The 14306-nt window shown below is 34.0% G+C and overlaps 1 protein-coding gene across 4 annotated transcripts in view; it reads right to left on the reverse strand.

Annotated features, from left to right (window-relative positions):
• Epha5 (EPH receptor A5) overlaps positions 1–6457 on the reverse strand; it is a 306726-nt gene extending 300269 nt beyond the window's left edge. For all 4 annotated transcript variants that reach the window (XM_033758857.1, XM_033758856.1, XM_033758855.1 and 1 more), the window contains exon 1: positions 6397–6457. In XM_033758857.1, the coding sequence (XP_033614748.1) occupies positions 6397–6435 (39 nt within the window). In that variant the 5' untranslated portion in view covers positions 6436–6457. The remainder of the gene's footprint in view (positions 1–6396) is intronic.
• Positions 6458–14306: the final 7849 nt, after the last annotated feature.

A 14306-nucleotide genomic window follows, 5' to 3' on the forward strand; every position in this document is an offset into this window, starting at 1 on the left:
AAAGTGAGTTAAAGTTACCACCACAAGGCAGAAACATGCACACACACTCACTGCCTTGAATGGACATGTCTAAAGCTCCAATTCAAGGGATGTGCCCGAATTAAGGTAAGCTGCTCAAGCACGGGCTAGAAGGAAACCATCTCAGCATGGAAAAATTAGAGATTTAAAAAAGTAAAATAAAATTTTCTTGTGCAAAAAAAAAAAAAAATCTTCAACTGTGCCTAGGGTACAGACTGGTAACTAAAGTCATAGAAGAAGAGAAATCAGTGGAAGGTGAATCATGAGGAGAATTTACTTAGCTTCTTTAAACTGTAGCCTTCACTTAGCCAGCGTTACAGAGCCACAGAAAGTTTCTAGTTCTACGTTTCCAAAACACTCAAAGAAACAAAGAAACTGGAAATTCAGATTTTATATGAAGTCTCCCAATCTGTAAGCTCTGACAACCAGTTCATACCTGTACACTTTTGTGCAAAAACAGGTAAAAATACAAACTTATGGGCTGACAGATCTCCCACCATGAAGAGCACAGTTGTGCAGCAGAAGGTGGAGGAAAGAACGGTACGGCTCCTTACTGTGCCAACTTCCTCTCTGGCTCCCACTTAGTTGGCATTATAAAACTTAACCTTAGTAATGTATGCTGTGCTTCATAAGGAAAAGAAATAGTTGTCCTCTCAATAAATATTTATGTAAGTGTAATTATAAAGCAGGGACTGAGCCAAGCTTCAGAAACACTGTTGAGTGGTAAACATGAAATAGTTACAAAGAGCCTGGCAATTTAAAATAGAATAAAGAGGATAAACAGACACACACACTCACACACACCCCACACATAAAACACGAATGAAGCAGGAAGGTCAAGCCATACAAGCCTTACTCAAGGACAAGGCCCTTGTCTGGTTCAACTGCTTATGAATCACAAGAGTCTGATATAATATATCGCACACAACCAATAATACTGAAGGACAATTAGAGAGTAAAATCATAGTAAATTTCTTTAAAGCTCTTTATTATGCAACTCAGGATATCTGATTTTGATATAAAACCATCGTGAACTCCTCATATACCTATGATGGTATAAATTCCAGCAGGAACACTAAGTGATTTTTCCCGGAATGCAGGCATGTCCATCAAGAACAGGCAGTGGTCCATCAAGATTTTATCACCCGGTGAAAGCACAGCCAGTTTAGTTGGTGTAAGTGCACACTACACAGAGCTGAAACAGGGCACTCCTCAGACTGGATCTATACCACGAACAATGCGTGGTTGCTTTACATCAAACCATAAACATATTACAAATAAACTAATTTGAAATTAACTGTTGTCCCATGAATTTCTCAAATAAAAAAACACATAATACATCAGTTTATATGCTCCTCTCTGAATATGAAGTATAAAGGATGAAAAATAAAATTTAAAAATGCCATCCTGAGCCAGAGATTTGGCTCAGTGGTTCTACCATCTGCCTTGTAAGCACAAGGGCCCAAGTTCAATCCCCAGTACCAAAAAAGAGAAAAAAAGAAGACATCCTCCCTGAAAAATAGTTGGGTTCCATATATGTAGGGCCTATTTGGAAGATTATATTTCCAATGGAAAAAAAAATTGATAATTTGTGTTTTCTCAAATTTTATTTAAGTCCTAGTTTACCCTTCATTTTTAAAGGAAAGTTTTGCTGAATACATAACTCTTGCTTTTATTATCTTTTTCTTTTGTGATTTTGTATATATCGTTTCACTGCCTCCTGGTTCTCACTGTCTCAAATGAGAAGTCCCCTGTGCTGGTATTAAGGATTTATTGTACAGTATAGTAAGTTTCCCTTTTCTTTTCAAAATTATCTCTTTGGCTTTTAATGATTTAACCCTAATACCATGCTATGCATAGCTTTCAGTTTATGCTGCTTAAATTTATTGAGTTTCCTGAATAATGTATTAACATTTTCATCAAATTTGGGAAGTTTTGTCCATTAATTCTTAAAATTCTCCTTTTTCTCATAATATCTGTACTATTCCCCTAAGTCTATGCCTTTCTTCTTATTTCCCTTCATTGCTTTTTCCTTTTGGTTTTTCCAAGTGGATGATTTCACTTTTCCTGTATTCAAATTTGCTGTTTCTTCTGCTTGTTCAGATCTGGTGTTAATCCTTTTTTAGTAAATTTTTCATTTCAGTTTTTATTCTTTTCAACTCTAGAATATCTATTTCCTTTTAAAAATAAATGATATTTTTACTGACATTTTGAATTATATGAGACATTCTTAAACTTTTTTTAGTTCTTTAGAAAAACTGTCTATTCTGTTCTATATGCTTGATTACTATATTTAAATTTCCCACTCTGGCCTTCAACTAGTAAGTCAAATGTCTCATAATCCTTAATATAATGTCCATTGATTGATTTTTGGCCTACATAGTGGTAATTGTTTCTTGTTTCTTTGTATACCTCATAGATTTTTGTTACAAACTAAATGTGTTAAATAATATAATGCCAATTTTGCAACTTAGATTCTCTTCATACTGTAGGGTTTGTCATTATTTTTTAAAGACTTGTAAACTAATTCTGAAAACTACTGTTTACCACCTGTAGCCACCAAAGCTACTGTTTGGTGAGCCTAATAGCAAGCTAATTTTTGGTCAGGTGTGTGTGTGTGTGTGTGTGTGTGTGTGTGTGTGTGTGTGTTACTGGGGATTGAAATTGGGGCCTTGTACATGTTAGGCAAACATTCTACTGCCAAGGTACATTTGCAGTTCAGGACAGATTTAAAAACAAAACAAAAAAAAAAACCCTTGAAACAATAAGTTTGTATATGTATGCTAAAGTATTCCCTTAATATTCAGCAGGCAATTACAGACTCTGTTTCACCGTAACATTCTGCTTGTTCAGAGCCATGAGGCCAGTCATGGGTGAAAACCTAATTTCTCGGGTCTTTCTGGGAATACACACATCCTTGGGCATATGCACAGCCTTTCAGATGCCCAAAATCACGGTGGAGCATTCAAAGCCCCTATGGACATATCACTTGTGAGATTTTCCTTTTAAATTGTTTGTATAGCTAGTCTATTGTCTATTCTGAATTTTGCCTACCACCTCAGACATTAGAAAAATGACGCAATTGCTTCTTTTTCACAAATGCCTGTCTCAGAAAGGCTTTTGGACTGAGAGCTCTAAGTTGGATCAAATCAAGATAGTCTTGATTTTGATAGGCTTTCAGGGTACTGTCAGATAGATCAAATCAGAGTCAAAGTCACCATATTACAGAGATACATGCATAGCTATGTTTACAACAGTGCAAAATTCATAATAGTTATATCTTGGTTCCAGCTTATATGATCCTACGTACAAATGAATAAAGAAAACATTGCATGGGGTCTCATTCACTATTCTATTCTTCCAGTACCTTCGGGCTGATGGTTTTCACTATAATGACAAATTTTTGGCTTTCCAAGGGTACCTTAGAATTGGTGAGTCACAAAAGACAGCAAACTAAAAGGCCACAAATCTTGCTATTCTCACAACGTTCGAGCACATTTCTTGAATAGAAGCTTTCCATAAAGCTCCAATACTTTATTTCCAGGGGGGAATAAAAGTTGATTCTGACAAATTTCTCCCAATTTTCTTATGACTTTTGTTGACCGAGGAGGAAACTCTTGAAAGTTTTTACTTCAAAATTCATGTTGATATAATTCTGATGATCTACTTTTCACCTAGGAATGCTCTAAATGGCAAGAAGTGGCAAAACCTAGCCCAAATATGTTAGAAGTTTACACTTCTTATTATAATTGTATACATACTCAACACTCATTTTTTCCTAAGGAATCAGGAAAACTTGTTCACCTGTTATTTGAATGCCATTTGAAGGCCAAAATATAATGCTTAAATTCCATAAATGCTTCCCACAGTTGGACAAATGGACATTTCCTAAACTCTAAATTAACTTTTGTTTCTTCAATGTTAATATCAGATATGGCTATGCCAAAACCTTCACAGAACATTAAAATTTTCAAGTCTTTAAAAAGATACATATTGATTTAAAATATGGGAAAAAACAGGACTACACCAACAATTATAAGAAAAAGAAAACATAAAACTGTTCAAATGTTTGGGAAGATCTCAACTTTTATACACAATGGGTTTGTTTTTATAACAAAATCAATTTCCAAATTGAGCAAATCCTCCCAAATTTTTAGTTGCAAATAACAACTAAAATGCTTTAAATATACTCTTTGTAACAAAGAACTTTTGAGTTACTTCCTAGTGGAAACAGGAGAAAAACAAAAGTAAATTCAAAGAGAATATCATACATTTTCTCAGAATTCTAGAAAATTAATTTCAACACAGTATGTCAGGTATCATCTCAGAAAGGGCATTTTGAATTCCTAATTCAATACAACAGTTTTGGTCTGTAAGAAGTTGAACAGTACAAAATTCATGCATAGATCAGTAGTAGCCATTGATCTACCTATAGATGGGTGGTAATAAAGAAAAAGACAAAAAACACAGGGAGGGAGAAGTAAAGGAAGCTGGAAGGTTCTAAAAGTTAAAGAAGACTACATGAAGAATCCACAGCAAAAAATTGAGACTGAGTACATATGGATCATAAGATGTTTTTCCTTTGTCATACACTCAGGATTCTAATATCTTAATGCCATATCAATGATAAATTTTTATACTATAATTCTAAATGCAACCATCATTTCAGATAGTTGTAGTGCAAGGATCAAAGCCAAGACCTTACATTTGCTCAGCAAGCACTCTGCCACTGAGCTGCATCGCTAGATCACAACCATAACTTTAACAGTGAGAAAGAAATTCCAATTTTATGAAATATAAAAAAGCACACCAATTAAGATATCCGTGCATAATTGTGCATTAGAAAATTAACACTATTTATTTTACTTTCATAATTATTTTCTTAGTAAAGGATTGATTAATATACTTGTTTTTTTCATTTTTTTTAAAGTAAAACATTTTGATAGATCATTATAACTAGATTTGTATAATTGTTTTATTACTTAAGCTTTACCTTTCTTCTAACATAAAATATTCCATGGTAAAATATTTTGCTATGAATTTCAGCCCAAATAAATTGCATGTATATAGCAGAACCTAAAATAATTTTAAGCAGTCCATATATAAATATATCTATAAAGAATCGAAGTACATTGTGACAAAGTGGTTCTATAATAAGTGTGAGCAGTTTTAGATCAAAAATTAGAAAATGGTAAAACAATTATTAGTTAATAATTTCTTGAACTATAATATATAGTTATAAATTGGATTTAATATTTTGGTGTAATTTGATTTTTATATTATATCATTTTATGTATCTTTTCATTTTCTACCTGATAAAATGGTTCTGTACTTAAGTGAGCAGAAGATAATGAAGTACTTTTTTGTATAGTCTATGTAGTAAAATTGTTAATATCATAAGTACTTTCAGGCATAGAGCTGAAAAATGACATCTGATTTCCCCATAAAAGATTGCATTTAATATACACCAATAAAATAATTTCCTAAAAGCAATATTAATTATAAAATTTTTCCAATATAATCATTTTTTGGAAAACTTTTGAGTGAAGGAAATTTCAAGAACAGGCATCTGGGGTCAGGAAGAGACATGGAGGCACAGGGAGAGGGTTCGCAGGAGTGAGTGAGGTGCTGGGTGAATTCGTCCCATATGCCCACAAGAGGTGCGATTACCACGCACCTCAAACACAATAAACAAGAAGAAACTTTAAAAAAGAATTGGAAAACACCACTTGAATGGTGACTAAATTGGTATTTTGAGAAATGTTCAATCTCAGTGGAATATTCATGAATTTCTCATAATACCTCACCCTTTAATTCTGCAAATGAAAAGAAAAACTGAATTGGTCACAGCTTTGAATCAGCACTCACTGCAGACACTAAATTTCATTTGCCACACAATATAAAACTGTCAGAAAGGCAAAGCAACAGCAGATCAAATACTCTTCTGGGGTATATAAACTCTAAAAGTCTGCTGACTGCTTTAATCTGAAAGGTTTCTGAGTGTTGAAGGAAGCATCAGCTCTTCTTGAGGAGGAAGACTGACAGGAGCGCACACTATGTTCACTATTCAGTCTTGGATAATCTTTCCCTATTGCTGCCTTTTCCCCATCAGAGTGAATGTGAGGTCCTCTCACTCACTTGACAAACACACCTCTCCTGCTCTTTTATAGATGTCCAGCGAGTTTTCTAAAAGAGTTCTTTTTTTGTTTGTGTGTGGTACCAGGGATCGAACTCAGGACATTGCGCTTGCGAGGCAGGCCACCGAACGGATGAACTAAATCCCCGGCCCTGTCCAACAAATTTTCAATCCCATGAATCTTTTATCATGATGCCTACATAAGCAACTGAAGTTTTAGTGAAATTTTCATAGGAACTTACCCCATTTTTTGGAAAAGCAATCCATCCCAGGTCACCCATGACAGTGCGTGAATCCAACAAATTCACTGAAAGACAAATAACACAAAAGTGTTATTTGTGAAATATATAACAACATACCTTTATTTTGATAGTGCAAATTGTTTAAATAACTGAAATTATATTAAAATTTCCTTATGATGAGTGCAAGAGATGAAATTTGGAGAAAACATTATTAGGATAAAAGAGAACAAGTAAGTTTGAATAAACACTCAGAGAAAACTTAAAAACACCAAAATACATAATTATCCTAAATAATTTTTTAATAAATTAGAGGACAAAAAAAGAGCAAATAATAAGAAAAAGGAAAAAAATGAAAGAAAGGACAACGAAAAAGCCCTATGCAGCTTTTTTGAAAGGCATTAAGTTTTAGGATTAGGCTACAGCCATAAAATTGTAGATAACATATTTTATTTTCTTCTGGAAAGCTGTTATGAAGCAATTAACAAATAATTTACATTAAACAGCAATAAACTATTCCCAAGCTTATAACATTTCTGTGATATTAGCCAAAATCTGTAATCCAAATTGCAAGTTTAATTAAGAAATAAATCTATACACCCTTAACCAAGACACGGAAACTGTCACAGTTCTTTGGGTTGTTACTACAGCTAACAGTCCACTGCATTTCCAAGGACAGCTTCTACTAACATATGACCAGAATCGAAATGTGCTTCACATAAAACTATCAGTACATTACATCTGCAAAGTCTAAGATATCTGGAAACTTCAGGATGGAAATCAGAATATCATCATTATAAAGAAAGCCATAGATAAGTAGGTATACACACACACACACACACACACACACACACACACACAAACTCCATGGTGCCCAATGCTCTTCCCAAGAAATCAGAATAGTTTAAAAGGCACTCAAAAGAGAAACGGGTTATTACTAGGAAGAAGTACCAAAGCATCTTATACTATATTCAAATACCCATCTTCTGAAAGGTAACAGATTGTGAAAGGATGATTCTATCTGGAAGTGTTAAGCCTAGATTACAAAAGGATAGCAACTGGTAGACTAGGAAATGTATTTTCATACTCTATAATAGAATATATGATATAAAAGAGTAACGACTGAGAAAATCAGGACCATGATTGAAATTGAAATGTTGGTTGATTGGCTTTTTTTGTTTGTTTTTGAGACAGGGGACTGGCCTTGAACACACTATGTAGCCCAGGCTGGCCTTGAACCTGTGATGATACTCTTGCCTTAGCATCCCAAATCCTGTGACTGCATGCGTGCGCCATCATACCAGGCATGGAATTGAAATTTTGCACAAAATAAAAATTAAGTGCATTTAACCTTCATTATTCATTATTTTCTTTCACAGTAGCGCAAATTACTGAGATAGGCATACATACATATCTGACAAAATTAAGTGTATAATAGTATTAAAAGTAAAATAAATCAACAATTTAAAATTGTAGAAAACAGAAATATTATAATTATCCCATAGACGTATTATCATGGCAAAACATCCTTATTTTTGTAACTTCTATACCTCTCAACTATAAAAATGTTCCCCACAGAATATTTGTATTGTCTTTAGCCTACTCTTATCTTCTTGGCTTCATGGAATAATAAATCTGCAGAACTGCTATAAAAGAATGAAACATTAATTAAAGAAATACTATTTAAAATAAAACCAATGCCAACTGTTCTGTTACCACTGACTGATCTTGAGTGTGCTGACAGACATGCTACTACATCTAATTTTTCAGCTGCAACTACCCTCTTTTCTGTGCAGTTTCCAGGTTTCCCTGGGAATAAGTCTACATTAAACACAAATGTCCTTGTCCTCGTTTTAGTTTTTCTGGCACACTGGGATTATGTCTAGACATGACTAAATACCAGGAGAGGGCAGAACCTAAATTGTTATATTTATTCATTTGGTTCATCTTGGATATTGAGTAGCGGTGTGGTGTATCTCTGTAAATCAGATAAAGTAGAGCAAATCAGAAAACTAAGGGTGTTACTGCCACAGCAAAGAGAATTTAATCCTGTGGTGGCGATCGGATGTTCACAGGAATTCTAGGAATTCATAACCAGCCTGCCTGGGGAAACAGGCATTCCTTGTAGACCTCATAATATGTGGATCTGAAGTATTCATTTTATCAACAGAATTTCAAGTATTTCTAGTTGTTTTCACTTAAATTAGCTTTAATCTGCATTATTACTTTTATTTTGGGGGCTGAAAATATATGGAAGTAAATGAAGGACCTCAAAACACTAGATTGTTAATACACCTCACTGGAAGTTTTTAACATTGGACTACATTGTAAAATACATGAAAAAAAGTACAAGCAAAATCTGTGTAATCTCACTTCTGATTTTGTCAAAATGATTTCTTCACATAAACACTGGAGATTTGTAGGAAATATATGCATATCACTTTATTAGGCTACTGTGTAATCTGGATTTCCTTCTGGAAACAAATGATTTCGTAAAATTCACAATGCTAAGAAGCTACTCACATATGCCATTACAGAACTGCAAGTCAAGAAAAGAGTGCAATTACATACTTTACACAATTACATGGAGAGTACTATAATTTTGTTCATGTCATACAGGATAGATGCTTTGGGTCTGGATCAGTTCCTCACAAACCCCAGAGAAAATACCTAAAGTTTAATCATATATTTTGTTTCAGACAGCTGAAGAGGTGTTTGCCAGTACACCAATCATCCGGTGAGTGAGCTGACCCACGTGTGTGGGTGAATCAATACACACCAGCACTTCGCCACATGGACATCTGACGAGGTCTGGAGACGTTCTGATTAGGAAAACTTTGGGTGCAGGTAAGGAAGTATTTGCTACTGGCATCTAATGGGAAGAAGTCAGGTGTGAGGCTAAACATTCCACAATGCATGACAAAGGTTGCCAGGAGCCAATTTCCAAGTCCATAGGAGGTCAATGTGAGACAATTTCACTAGTGCCAAAGTTGAAAAGCCCTGTTATACACCCATTGGTCCTACTAAAATATCTCTGCCTCTACATCCCCTTGTAGAGTACATCTTAGCGTGATCTTCATTAACAGAAGTTAGCATATTCTGGAGGCATGCCTTATGAACCAAAATAATACCCCTACTTAAGGAAATAAAATAATAAGATCATCTTACTCTTATGTGGAAAATAAAGTATATTTCAATGATACAATTCCACAAAATTGTTTTTCACAGAAAGCCTGTCATTATTACATGCTTTAATAATTTCTCAACATTCATGATGGTGTATGTAAAAAATACTCTGTCACTGATGTTACTAATACCTCTCTTTTTTATAACTAGTTATATAAAACATAGAAACACTGAAGGGTAAAACAAAGTAGGTAAAACACAGTAATATGGATAGAATATATATATAAATGTGAATTTTCAGAAGTTTATTCCCCAATTGTATTGCCAAATTTATTAAAAGGGGGAAAGGCAGTAATACAGTACAATCACTGAGTGTCTTCAGTGCTACGACTACAATAATTAAATTGTTCTGAGCAGTCAGTATATATTCTTGTTGTAAACTGCAATGAATACACAATGATCCTTCATTGTACAACTTAATTAAAACTTGTCCGGGAGAAGCCACTAATGAATATAATTAGAGGAAATGTTTGATACCACAGTTACTCTGGAAGACATTAATTAGATATCAGAAATTTTATTGAAAATGTTTTTATTCTATTATTTAGACTTTAAAATGTAGCAACACAATTAAACTGAGACAACCTTCAAAGTCACTGTCCCTCAGCTAAGTCACTAAAAGCAGGAAATTTTATCGAGTTCCCAGGAAAGAGACCTGTTATCAGATTTCTGAAGAGTGGAAAGACAGATCGAGGATATCTGATTGCATCTGACTGGGCCAGGCCTGAGAATGTGTGAGCCTCAGGACACACAGGGTACAAGAAGGCTTGAAAGCATCTTCGTTCATATTGTTTATGCTTCTGCCATGATCTTCACATTAACAAGCATAGTTAAAGCAGCAATCAGAGCTTCAGCACAATATAAGAAAAGAATGATCTGGATTAATAGCAGATAGGATGGCATTCATTTTCTCTAAAGACATGGAATCAAAATCCCATTGCATAAAATAAACTTTCGATGGAAGTATTTTAAAGATTCTGCTGAACGGTATCAGAAAGGCTACTGGATGAAATTGCAACACATATTTAACCAATCTATGAGGAAATTTCCAGATTTTGGCAACCATTAATTTTGTTCAGCTCCAGTTACATAGTACCACTATTAATTCAGTTCTGTCCAATGTACTGAAAAGGGTTTGTGTGAGGGAAGGGGGTCTTTTGAAGAAAATATTATTTAAAAAAAACAAACTCCTGTCTAGGAAGTTACTGGATATGGATGTATTCCAGAAACTGGTAAATCATGTACAGAAAATATGGAGAATCAGCAGGAGAGCAAAGCCAGCAGATCAAGCTTGGCAGAGTTAAGTAAGTATCCGGTTCCAAATTATATCATAGAGTTGTGAATCCATCTAAACTTGAAACTTGCCTCTCTTAACATTTGCTTTCATGTGGGAAAAATCAATTTTATTACCTAATCCATGGAGAACAGACTTGCTGTTATTTTCAGATGAACACACCCTAACAAAGCTTCTTAATTCTGTCAGATGGAAGGCAGACGCATCCTTCTCATCCCAAACTGTGTTTTTCTTCCATCACTTTTTGATACCTTCAGAATTCTATTCACAGATCTATCTCAATGGAGATTCACAGCTGAGTCACTTGAACTCCCATATTATCTTTGAAGCGGTTTCTAAATAAGATGATTTTGTTGTATCAGTTTAATAGTTTACACTTAATTGTTGACTGCCAAGAACCAGCATCTTTCTTTCAAAATAGTTTTAATCTTTTTTTTATTTTGAAATTCCTGTTTCATTTTGTTCATATTACTGCAAAATATTATACATCATCATAAAGAAGCTTTAGTGCCTATTATTCAAAACTAAGTAGAAGTACATTCACATCATGATGCTATGTCTATACTGGAGCAAAAGTAACTCATAAATACATATTAAAGGTTTTAAATTGTTAGTATACTTTAAAAATATATGCCCAGAGGCATGTAAAACAAAGAATTTAGAATTTATATCCACTAGTATGTACAAAGTGTTTAGTCAAATTTAACTCAGAAATCCACTGACCGCTAAGTTATAACTAACTAATGAGCGATCTGCCACATTCACACTGCACGAACAGAAAATTATCATGCGGCTTTCAGTAGTTACCTTGTCAGGTGTGGTAATCAAACTTGTCACACCTTACATATTGTTTTTATTCTAAAGAGAAAAGTCACTATTTGATGACATGAGAGGTGTACAAATCTTCACATCACAGAATACTGTAATCTCACTGAATACTTCATACCATACCGTCATATGTATAACTGTTATATGAAGTTATTCCTTTCAAAACCAAAATTTCTAAGTCCTCATCACTTGAATAAACATGCTAATTCACAATTAACTTTGAATGGTTCACTACTCAGATAATAGCCATTAGTTTTGTGGCACTGGTTTTGTTACCATGTGCCCTTGAGGAAATGATTTTACTCTAAAGACCTCAATTCTATCTGCAACATCTGTAACTGCAACTAATAAAATTATATGTTTTGGTACTTACATATCATGTAATCCTGACAATGATCCTTTAAAATACTATGCTCTTTATTTTGCCGATAAGGAAATTTAACTTGAGAAAACTTACATAAGCCAGTGGCCCAAGGTCCCAGAACTCATAAGCACACAGCCAGAATCGATATCCAAATCTATCTGACACCAAACACTTTTGCTTCTATATCATATATTTCTAATATCCAGATTGCTGAATACAAAAGTTCACTCCTTTGGAACTCTTAACTCTTATAGCAATGAATTTTTGTTAATTGCTCATCAATTCTGTACCCTGTGCTACAGTAGCTGGCATCTACCATAACGCTTTCTTTGTATTATGTGTAAGGTGAAAATCCTGATATATAAATCTAAATAAAGAGTTATTAGTTTTTCCTGGGGGAATCACAGTTTAGTGTCAACTTCCAACAGCAAATTACAAGTACCAGAAAGCAAAATTTCTGGAACTTGAATGGATATATAAAAAACTAATGATCAAACATCTTTGTTTAATTTATCTTTTATTCATTAGTCTTTAAATATGTGAATTATGGCAAAATAAGACATGTACATACTTTGTCTTTAAAAGTCAAAAATCCCATTAAGAAAAATACTATTAGAATAGAATGGAAAATGTATGCAAAAGGGATTCTTGATTTTGAGTGAATCTTTACCCAAATCCCTAATTACCCCTAATGCCTGATTGAAACATATCAAACTTCAAAACAATTTGGATAATCATTTGCTTTCCAGACATGCAGGTAGACTAAATGATGATTAGATCTGAATGAAACTTCCACAATTTCATAATCTGTTCTTCTGAGGTGATGACATTTGCCAAAAATTGAGCAAACAACTGGGTGATCCAATGTCCTTTTCAATAAAAGGAGCAATGGCTCAGCTTTTCGCTGACAACTGAAGTCATTATTTTCATGTCAGTTTTGCATTTCAGCTAAAATTTAAATCTGATGATGTAATCCCTACAGATGACTTGTCATCAAAAGTAGAAAAAAACATTACAAGACATCTGTATATTTTCTCATTGAAAACTGGTCAAAATATAAAGCAATATCGAGAGGTAGTAGCAAAGTAAAATAAATATTATGACAAATAACTTTGATGGCTGAACATAAGCATTTTAGTAACCCAGATTTAATTATTCATCTCAGAAAAGCAACCAGCATTCATACTAACTGGATAATATTTCTTAAATCAATCAATAAATTAAAATGCAATGCCTCACTTTATAGATCAACAGAAGATAGATTATTTTTGCCTAGTGCCTATAAACTATTAGGATTGAAAACATAATCAACCCATTGACTATTTGTCTCTTTATAAAGGTTATACAAAGAGGAAAACAAAGTAAAATAAAGTAAAAACACCTTCACTTTGCTAATATATATTTTAAGTATATTCATTATTTATGCACATTGTACTTCCTTGGTATCAGAATCTCCTTGTGGTTGAAGTGGCAACATGCTGTGTTCCTGACAGCAGATTGAGACTGGTCTTGGCAAATAAAGATAACCAGATTTCTGTTATTCAGCTTCCATTGAATTAGGGGCCCTTATCACAGAGTTCCATCCAATGAGATATAAACAGCAATCTGTTCACCAGTTTCTGGGCAAGGCTTGTCTTAACTAAAGAAATCATGCAGCCAACATGGTACTTGCCTGTCCTCTTTTCCTTCTTCCTCTTGTTGTCCTGTAGTGAATGCAATGCTTAGAGATTTTTGCAACCTTCTTGCAACCATGAGGCCAAAGCATGAAAGCAAGGCCACAAAAGTCACAGATTCCCTTCCTGATGCCAATAAGTTGCTGAGCCCAAGACACAAGACATCTATCCTTAAACACCTTTCTCAAACATGTAAAAAGAAAGTTCTATTTTTAAGTTACTTTCAGATATTTTTCTATTATTTGTACCCTAATATAATATTATGTGATGTAGGTAACATATAAACAAATGCAGGACCTGTGTTCAAGTGCTATGGAATACAACACCTAAAATGAAAGTTCACTCAATCAACAAGTATTTATCAAGTATCCACCGAAGTACCAAGAACTGGCCCATGGTCTGGGCGCATAATGGTGAAAAAAATCAGGCTCCAACTACCTGGATCCAAAAGCACTGATTTGAATTTTTATTAACTGTAAAATACTCCACCCATATTCCCTGATTCAGCATCTTTAAGGATATAATTATCAAAATTAACATTTGAGCGTAAAATTTTGATGGTGACAAA

The sequence above is a fragment of the Fukomys damarensis genome, unplaced genomic scaffold (assembly GCF_012274545.1).
Source record: "Fukomys damarensis isolate Sample0158 unplaced genomic scaffold, DMR_v1.0_HiC HiC_scaffold_35, whole genome shotgun sequence".
In the NCBI taxonomy this organism is placed as follows: domain Eukaryota; kingdom Metazoa; phylum Chordata; class Mammalia; order Rodentia; family Bathyergidae; genus Fukomys; species Fukomys damarensis.